The 9,880-nt window shown below is 53.3% G+C and overlaps 1 protein-coding gene across 1 annotated transcript; it reads right to left on the minus strand.

Annotated features, from left to right (window-relative positions):
- Window positions 1-4,400: 4,400 nt before the first annotated feature.
- LOC142915380 (uncharacterized) lies at window positions 4,401-8,836 on the minus strand. The gene is made up of 3 exons (XM_076061213.1): window positions 8,746-8,836; window positions 6,124-6,891; window positions 4,401-4,444 (listed from the first exon to the last, which is right to left on the minus strand). Exons 2-3 carry the CDS (start codon window positions 6,854-6,856, stop codon window positions 4,401-4,403), a joined length of 777 nt encoding a protein of 258 aa, XP_075917328.1. The 5' UTR covers window positions 6,857-6,891; window positions 8,746-8,836.
- Window positions 8,837-9,880: the final 1,044 nt, after the last annotated feature.

A 9,880-nucleotide genomic window follows, 5' to 3' on the forward strand; every position in this document is an offset into this window, starting at 1 on the left:
ATTCTTTTGTTCAAAAGAAGACCCACACCCTGTTGTTTGGCAGTCTGCTGCCCCGAGTAGAGGACTGTCCACCCCTCATGGTGGCAGGAGCCAGAGCCGGTCCACCGGACCTCCTGAATGCCGCATAGATCCAGGCGGTACCGGTCCAGCTCCCGACAGAGGAGTGGCAGCCTCTCCTCTGCAGTGAGCGTTCGAACATTCCACGTGGCCACCCGTAGTGGCTTTTCGTTGTTTCTGGAGTAGCCCCGAGGGTAGGTATTCAATCTCCTGGCTCCGCCAATTGGGGTTTGGCCAGGAGACGTCATAGACGCCTGGCCCCCCGGGGCCTCCGGCACAAGAGACACACACAGACACACAAACACAACACAAATGTCTCCCCGTGTAGTCTCCCTGACGGGCTGCGTGAGGCTTACACACACAGACACACACACACAGAGACACACACACAGAGACTCACACAGATACACAGACACACACACAGAGACACACACACAGACACACACAGAGACACACACACAGACACACACACAGACACACACACACAGACACAACACAAATGTCTCCCCGTGTAGTCTCCCTGACGGGCTGCGTGAGGCTTACAGAGACACACAGAGAGACACACACAGAGACACACACACAGAGACACACACAGAGACACACACACACAGAGACACACACACACAGAGACACACACACAGAGACTCACACAGAGACTCACACAGATACACACACAGATACACACACAGATACACACACAGAGACACACACAGACACACACACACAGACACACACACACAGAGACAACACAAATGTCTCCCCGTGTTGTCTCCCTGACGGGCTGCGTGAGGCTGACAGAGCCCGCGCGTCTTTGTGGGCCTCAGGCTGTGAGCGAGAGGTCGGCTCCACTCTCTCACTCACCGCCCTCGATGTTGTGTCGCCCGCTCTCGTTCACGTTTTTGTTTTATTATAGTCGTAGTAGTTGTTGTTGTTACAGTATTAGTTATTATAGCAGTTCATGTTTTTATTACTAGTGTAATTGTTTATATTATTGCTGTTGTAAGTCGTTGATGTTATTATTGTTTATATTATTGTTGTTGTAAGTTGTTGATGTTATTATTAGTGTTATAGTTACGATTGTAGATGTTGTTATTTTAGTAGTAGTTATACTTATGATTATAGATGTTGTGGTGGTGGTTGCTGGTCTCCTCAGAACACACAGCCGCCTTCTCCCGCCAAAACGCGACACTTTGGTGGTGGAGGGAGAGGGTCGTGTGGGCAAAACCAACACGGGCAGCGGGCGAGGGAGGGGTGAATGTAACCGGCGAACTTAAATTGTTTTAATTTAGGGGGGTACACAGCAAACTCCACCTTTCACTAACGCTAGCGAGCCCCTCTTGCTTCTTGTCGCTATGGATGAAATAATTAAACATCAAACAAATTCGCTACATTTATTCAGCGCGTCTTGAGTTTTTATGCTTTTCATCCCCCTCCCCCTCTTCCGGGCTATGCTTGGTATAGTCTGAAACGCAGCAGCGCCTTATCTAGTCTATGCTATTTACCATGGGCCTTAATCGGGCTATGAAATAAAGTTCAATGTCACGTGCAATGGAGCTGACCAATTAAAAAAAACACCCACAAAATATCAACACCACGTGACTCGTGGTGGGAGGGGGGTTGCCATCTTGGTAAGGGAGAAGCCACCACACACCCCCCTACCCAAGATGACCGCCCAAACGTTGTTTGACTGGTTGTTGGGGAGAACCTCTGATAGCCAATAGCGACTATTAGGCGACTATTCACACTCGACTATTGCGGAGCTGTAGAAGCCCATCACGCTTTTACCCCGTCGTGGTCTTTGCGCAGGCAAAGTGAGTTCTCAGGCCCGTACGGGCGTACAGCCGTTTCAATACGGGCAAACAACAATACAAATCCGTGTCGATTTGTTTGTGTTTCTTCCTTGTGATGGGACTTTGTAGGATTAACGTTGAGATTTATAAGGGGCACGGGGTGATCAGTAAGGTCTGAATTGGTCTGTAATAAGGTAGGGCACTGATAAGGGGTTGACAGCTGTGTAGTGTATAGTGTAGTATAATGTATAGGATGAACGTTGAGATTTATAAGGGGCACGGGGTGATCGACAAGGTCTGAATTGGTCTGTAATAAGGCAGAGCGCCGATAAGGGGTTGACAGCTGTGTAGTGTATAGTGTAGTATAATGTATAGGATGAACGTTGAGATTTATAAGGGCCACGGGGTGATCAGTAAGGTCTGAGTTGGTCTGTAATAAGGTAGGGCACTGATAAGTGGTTGAGAGTTATGCTACTGACACTAACGGTGTGACTATGCATACGTAGTCGTTCAGAGTGTTCAACGTCGGCCTGGGTGCTGCGGTCGTCCAGGCGGGCACCGTTCTGGCCCACGCAGTGGCCGCGTGTCGCGGGAAGGCCGGCGAGGCGACCACAGATGTCTCGTGGCCACGGTGAAGCGGAGGAGCGAGCCGGGCGAATCATGGATGGACGCGCTGCGTTGCAAGAATTCCGATTTTATCCGGCGAGCGGCGGGGCGAATTTTCAAAACATTTTCAGTCAGGGTAAATATGACACTTTGGCCGCACGTCCCTGATGGCAGCACCGCATTGACACGGGCAACGCCGCTTCCGTACGCCAGAATTCACACGGGCTCAGTCGTCAGGAGGAGGACCACGTTCGCCACTGCGGTCGACGAGGGGAGCTCACGTTGTTCCCGTTAAGAAACACGATGGGAGTCTGCGGCTTCGCGCGGATTTCTGCCAATTGAACAAGGTCTCCGTGGCAGATGCACACCCGCTCCCACGGTTGGACGATTCATTGGATGCCCTGTCGGCTGTGTGGGTTTTCTACCACACTTGACTTGTCGTCGGGGTGTTGGCAGTTGCCTCTTGATGAGAGCTCTAAACCAAATCCTGTGTTCTGAACACCTCGGGCTCTAAATTTTGATTTAAAGCTTTCGTGACTGCAGTGATTCATATTCTTAGCTCTTTCGGTAAAGTCACGTTGAAGGGAAACAATAAAATAATAAAATATATATAAAAAATAAAAATTCTCACGACGTTTCGACCATAACGCAAACGGTCATCATCAGTTTGTGTTATGGTCGAAACGTCGTGAGAATTTTTATTGTTTTATATATTTTATTATTTTATTGTTTCCCTTCAACGTGGTGACTTTACCGAAAGAGCTAAGAACACCTCGGGCTCTGTTCCAGTTTAATTGTCTCCCGATGGGACTCCACTCGGCTCCTGTCACGTTCCAGCGACTCACGCAGCTGGACCTAGCAGGCCTCCAATGGGACTCGCGCCTCGTTTATTTGGACGACGTGATCGTCTTCGGACGCACGTTCCAGGAGCAGCTGCAGCGGCCGCGATCGGTGTTTGTTCAAAGTTCGGGCGGCCAATCTTACGTTTAAACCACAGTCAAGTGTCACCTCCTGCAGACATCGGTTCGCTACTTGGGGCGCGTCGTCAGCGAGTCCGGGGATAGCCACGGACCCCAACAAAACTGCGTGCGTGCGCAACATGGCCAACCCCCACGTCGGTGGGTGATGTTTGCAGATTTGTCGTATTACCGCCGCTTTGTGCCCAAATTTTGCAAAAATTGCAAACCGCTCCATGCTCTCACCGCGAAAAGGCCAAAGATTTCGGTGGGGGGGGGGGGGGGGGGGGTGGAGGAGGAAACCTCGTTTGTCGCGCCGGGGGACGGCCTCGTGACTGCTTTGTGATGTCATACACCAACGTGCATTGAGGCGCTTGTAAGGACTGCTTTGATACGTCATACACCAACGTGCATTGAGGCCCTTGTAAGGACTGCTTTGTGACGTCATACACCAACGTGCATTGAGGCCCTTGTAAGGACTGCTTTGTGACGTCATACACCAACGTGCATTGAGGCCCTTGTAAGGACTGCTTTGTGACGTCATACACCAACGTGCATTGAGGCCCTTGTAAGGACTGCTTTGTGACGTCATACACCAACGTGCATTGAGGCCCTTGTAAGGACTGCTTTGTGACGTCATACACCAATGTGCATTGAGGCCCTTGTAAGGACTGCTTTGTGACGTCATACACCAACGTGCATTGAGGCCCTTGTAAGGACTGCTTTGTGACGTCATACACCAACGTGCACTGAGGCCCTTATAAGGACTGCTTTGTGACATCATACACAAACACACCACATCCGGGGGCTCGCTCTAATGAGTTGAAAAACATTCCAAGGGGCAATTCAGTGGCCCTGTATCTACACAAGTTTTTTGGGACGACCTCCGGAGGGAGAATACTAGCGGGGGGGGGGGGGGGTGATGACATTAAACGCCAGGAGGTCCGTGGAGCCAGAAGCAAAGATGACCCAAGGCTGGCCCCATGAATCCTCAGGAGGCGTGAAAGTGGCAGGAGCTTTGAGCTTTTGATGCGTCTAAGAGAATTAATGAAGCAAGGTAGAAATTCCTACATAACAGGTACCGTGTACAAACTTCACATTCGTCAGTCCTGCACAGATTCCGAGTAGTACTCGCAATCAGCCTTAAGTTGAGATTTGCAGAAGCAAAAGCTCTGATCAATTAAGAGTTCAGTTATTGCTCAAGCAGATGAAGTATCACTGAAAGTTTTATTTTATTTTTTTTCTTAATATTTCGAGTCACTTGCAGAGTCAAGGACCTCAAGAAGGTGTACTGCACTAAGCTAAGAGTTTGTGATAAAGTTAAGACTCGTGACAAATGGAGACTTGAGTCGCACACCGATAACAAGTGCGCATTAACTTATTGTCCAAGGGATAGGCTGACCGGGTGTTCAACTCCCCCCACTCGCCTCGGCACTCTCGCAGGCCAATGGCAATTTCTGGTTCGGACTGCAGAAGGTTGGAATCGCACCACCAGGAGCAGGCAACAAGCAGCAGTGGTAGTGGTGGATGGATGAATTTTTATTATGAACGGGTGTTGATTTACCTTGCATCAACACCATCCTCAACATCACTAACAACATTCAAAACATCATCAACATCAAAATCATTAACACCATCTTCAACATCATCAACATCGTCTCTCTCTCTCTCTGTCTCTTTGTGTCTCTCTGTGCATATCTCCCCGTCTCTTTCCCCATGCCTCTCCCTATCCATCTCTCTGTGTGGCCATGTATCTCTCTGTCTCTCTGTGTCTCCGCTGTCTCTGTGTCTCTGTATTTCTCCCCGTCTCTTTCCCCATGCCTCTCCCTATCCGTCTCTCTGTGTGGCCATGTATCTCTCTGTCTCTCTGTGTCTCCGCTGTCTCTGTGTCTCTCTCTCTATTTCTCCCCATCTCTTTCCCCATGTCTCTCCGTCTCCAACTCTCTCTCTCTGTCTCTCCATGTCTCTCTCTGTCTCCCTGTCTGTGTCTATCTCGCTTTCGGTTTGAGCGGTCGATGTCCCGCAGAGGGCGGTGGAAATGATAAAACATTTTTTTTTTTACAATGAACATTAAGTAAATACAATTAAACATCCCGGCATCGAGTTGCAGTTTGTAAAATTAACTCTCAAATTACAATTCTCGCTACGCATCATCACACGGCGGATATACGCACAATCGTCGTGTTCGGCAAAGGAATGACAAATCCTCTTCAAGTCAAAATATTAAAATATGATCGCCCGTGAAGAACCAACGGTGAACGAGCAGTTAACAATGAACACCGGCAAAGTGGCTCAGTGGAAAAGGGGGCCAGATTCAATCCCTGGTTGACGCAGCCCATCATCATCACAACTAAAGTGAGCACCACTCTGCAGGGAAGTGAACCTGCAGTGTGCCACAGCTACCGCGCTCCTTTCCTCTCGCACATCCAGCCCTCTCACTCTCTCCTTCATTTCTACCCCACACCTCTCCCTCCCTCCCCCCCGCTCACCCTCTCCTTACAGCACCCCGTGTCCCTCTCACTCTCTCCCTCCCTCCCTCTCCTGGCCTCCCTCAGGGCTCCTAATCGGAACGAATCTCCCCAACAATCTCAACAGACCCCTCTGCCTCTCTCCCTCTCCACCTCCTCTCCCGCCCTCCCTCTCTCCACCTCCTCTCCCACCCTCCCTCTCTCCACCTCCTCTCCCGCCCTCCCTCTCTCCACCTCCTCTCCCACCCTCCCTCTCTCCACCTCCTCTCCCGCCCTCCCTCTCTCCACCTCCTCTCCCGCCCTCCCTCCCGCTCTCTCCCTGTCGGTTCCTAATCGGCACGACCCTTCCCGGCAGCCCCACGGCGCCCACGGCCGCGGCGATCTGCCGCAGCGTCCGTCTCTGCTCCGCCGCCGCCCCCGTCTGCGGCCGCCCCCCCTCCACGTCCCGGCGGCCTCCCTCTCTCGCTCTCCCCACCTCTCGCCTCGTCGCCTCCACCGCCCTCTCCACCAGTCTGTCGACCGTCCTCTCGTTCTCCCTCGCGGCAATATCAAACCGAGCTTGCTGCGCCTCGGTCCTTGGCCGCGAGTCGCCGACCCTCTGATCCACTCGCCTCCTCGCGTCTGCCTGTCTGTCCCACGCAGCCCTCTCCGCCTCCAGCCTCTCTCTCCCCGCCTCCTCCCTGTTGAGCGTCCTCTCTTCGCCAATGGCTCGTCTCACCCACGCCGTCAGCAGCCTGGCTCTCTCCGCGTTGGGCATCGCCATCTCCACGTCCTCCCCGCGGGGCACCGACCGGTTCACCAGCCTCCTCACGGGCATCTCTCTCCGCCACTGGTCCCTGTCTGCGATGAGCCCCTGTCGGGCCCGCACGCCCGCAGCAGCCGGCTCTCTCCTCGGCTCCCTCTCGACCCCCCTCTCTCCCCTTCGCCTCGCTTCCTCCTCCCTGCCGCGTCCTCTCCTCGCTCCCCCTCCCCTCTCCATGGCGCTCCTCTGGATGCCGCTTCGGCCCACACACGCTTCCCGTACCGTCACAAACATCGCCATCATCGTCAAAACACACGTACACACACAGATACACACGCAGATACATACACACACACACAGACACACACAGATACACACGCAGACAAACACATATAACAATAACCGCCATTCACCACTAAGTGGCGGTGATGTCACCACGACGCTTGTGCCAGGCAATGTGCACCCTGAGGCCACGTGAAGTGTCGAACGCCCGCTGGCAGGAGGTCACGGGGCAGACCCAGGTGCCACGGGTCGACTGACTGAGATGACTGGCTGATGCACCACCTGTGCCCCCTACTGTGTCAACCCGCTGTGCTTTAGCCACCCGGCGCTCAGCTCGTTGTTGTGAGCGTCGCTCCTCCGCCCTCCGTTGTTGTTGGAGGGCGACTGCCTCCAACTGCCCAGTAGCGTCCTTCACGAGCCTCCTCCACAGAGGCCGATCTTGACACCGCTGGTACCGGTCATCGGCAAGTCCACTCAGCTGTACCACATCACTCCATCTCTTCTCTAGCCCGTGCCGCGCCCGCTTAGCCCCCTCAATCCGGCCGAACAGAAGCTGTTTCGGCATGCAGTGGCTGGGCATGCGGGCTACATGACCCAGCCATCGCAGCCTTGCCCGCCGGAGGAGCTCACCGATGGGACCTTGCCCAGATCTTTCAAGGATTTGTGAGCTCCTCACACAATCCAGTCTGGTTAAACCCAGGATGGATCGCAGGCAGGCCAGCCTAAATGTTTCTAACCGGCGAAGGTGTTCCATTAGGGGGGTCCACGTTTCGCAAGCGTAGAGAAGGGAGGGAATGACCGTGGCCGAGAAGACCTGAAGCTTAGTGCGGAGCGACAGACCAGGTAGCTTCCACACAGTGTTACGCAACCGATGAAAAGATATTGCCGCTCGACTGATTCGGAGTGAGACCTCTGCTGTTAAACTGGAGCCAGTCATAAGCACACTGCCCAGGTATGGGAAACTCTCCACTCTCTCCACAACTGCCCCATCACCGATTGGGAGTTGTGGGGGTGATAGTGTCCGATGGTACAAAATACCCAGGCAGGTGCTTAGTTTTGGTGGGGCTGATGGTAAGGCCCCACCTCTTAGTGGCACGCTCCAGTCCCAGCAGCAGCGTCTCCAACTCCTCCTCTGACTGAGCAGCTATTACCAAATCATCAGCATACATAACGTGGTTGAGCAATAGGGAGCCATCCCTTGACCGCACCCGGGCATCGATCAGCCTTCCATTATATCTGTACCATATGGAGATTCCCCCGGTACAGCTATTGAAGGCTTCACGAACTACGTGGTCAAAATAGATGTTAAATAATGTGGGAGCCAGAGGACACCCCTGTCGCACCCCAAGGTGTACAAAGAATGGCTCTGACTCCCGGCCACGTAGTTTTACCCGGGCCCGCTCACCATCATGAAGGTCCTTAATGATCGTGAGCAGAGGGTCAGGTACTCCAAAAGCACGAAGCACAACCCAGAGCCCAGGCCTACTGATGGTATCATAGGCCTTGACCAGGTCAATAAAGCAGAGATGTCGGTCTTGTTGGAATTCTCTACACCTCTGCTGTAGCAGACGGACAGAAAATATGGCATCTGTGCAGGACCGCCCTATCCTGAAACCGCATTGGGGCTCCGCAAGCCTCTCCTCAGCGTGCCTGGCAAGGCGATGCTGAATAATCCTTGCCAGGACCTTTCCCGGCACACACACACACAAAGACACACACACAGACACACACTCACAGACACACACACAGACACACACAGACAACGCTAACCGCTACACTGCAATGCGTTACGCTTCCACGTGCGAAGATCACGTGACAGATTTGACGTCACAGCACCAACTTACCCGCTTGAGGCTGAGTCGACCTAGGGGAGGGCCCAGGAGTGCTGCTGCTGCTGGTGGTGGTGGCCGTGAGCGGGAATCGAACTCGGCTCGCGCGCTCAACGACTGCGCGTGTTGGGGGAGGGGCGCACCTCTGGTTGGCTGTCCCGGTCACGTGACGCACTTTAACCAATCCGTGCAACGTACATATTTGGGGAGGGGCGCACCGTCTGGTTGGCTGTCCCGATCACGTGACGCACTTTAACCAATCCGTGCAACGTACATTTGTGGGGTGCGCACCTCTGGTTGGCTGTCCCGGTCACGTGACGCACGTTAACCAATCCGTGCAACTTACATTTTTTGTGAGGGGCGCACCCTCTGGTTGGCTGTCCCGGTCACGTGACGCGCTTTAACCAATCCGTGCAACGTACACGTTTGGTGAGGGGCGCACGCTCTGGGTTGGCTGCTTGGTCCCGGTCACGTGACGCACTTCAACCAATCCGTGCAGCGTTAGCAGCAGTAACGACAGAGCTGGGTGTTTGTATTATGGCTGTTACACATTTCACTTTTGTAGAGTGGCAATGTCGTTAGTGCAAGGCAGAGTTGGTAGTTAATTGTAGTGTAATTATTTTTTACAATTTTGTACAAGTAACATGATAAAGCGTTATCTTTCAGCTAACCAGAGTTTTGATGAGTGTTAAGAGATTCACATTTGTATGCAGCCTCTGGCAAAGAGGCATCTGTGGGGGGCTAATGCCCCCCTCCCCACTACGTGGGGGGGGCTGATCTCCCCCTCTCCCCTCCCCATTACTTGAGGGGGGGCTGATCTCCCCCTCCCCACTACGTGTGGGGGGGGGGGCTGATCTCCCCCCTCCCCACTACGAGGAGGGGGGGGGCTGATCTCCCCCTCCCCACTACGTGTGGGGGGGGGGCTGATCTCCCCCTCCCCGCGAGCGGGTGGGGTGTGACGTCAGTGCCCCCCACTCACGGCTGTTTAAGAGTTAATGATTTATACTAAGCCGTCGTGTCAACAAGGCTGTGCCACAACACGTATTGAGTACAATTCTTAAAGATTGTGTGTCTTGTGTGTGTGCGTTGTTCCTCAAGGCTGGGATTTAGAATGAAACCGTGCGAATTTTCACCGTGTTCATAGTGTCAT

The sequence above is a fragment of the Petromyzon marinus genome, unplaced genomic scaffold (genome assembly GCF_048934315.1).
Source record: "Petromyzon marinus isolate PM22_M1 ecotype Great Lakes invasive population unplaced genomic scaffold, UKy_Petmar_22M1.pri1.0 PM_G_Scaffold_30, whole genome shotgun sequence".
In the NCBI taxonomy this organism is placed as follows: Eukaryota; Metazoa; Chordata; class Hyperoartia; order Petromyzontiformes; family Petromyzontidae; genus Petromyzon; species Petromyzon marinus.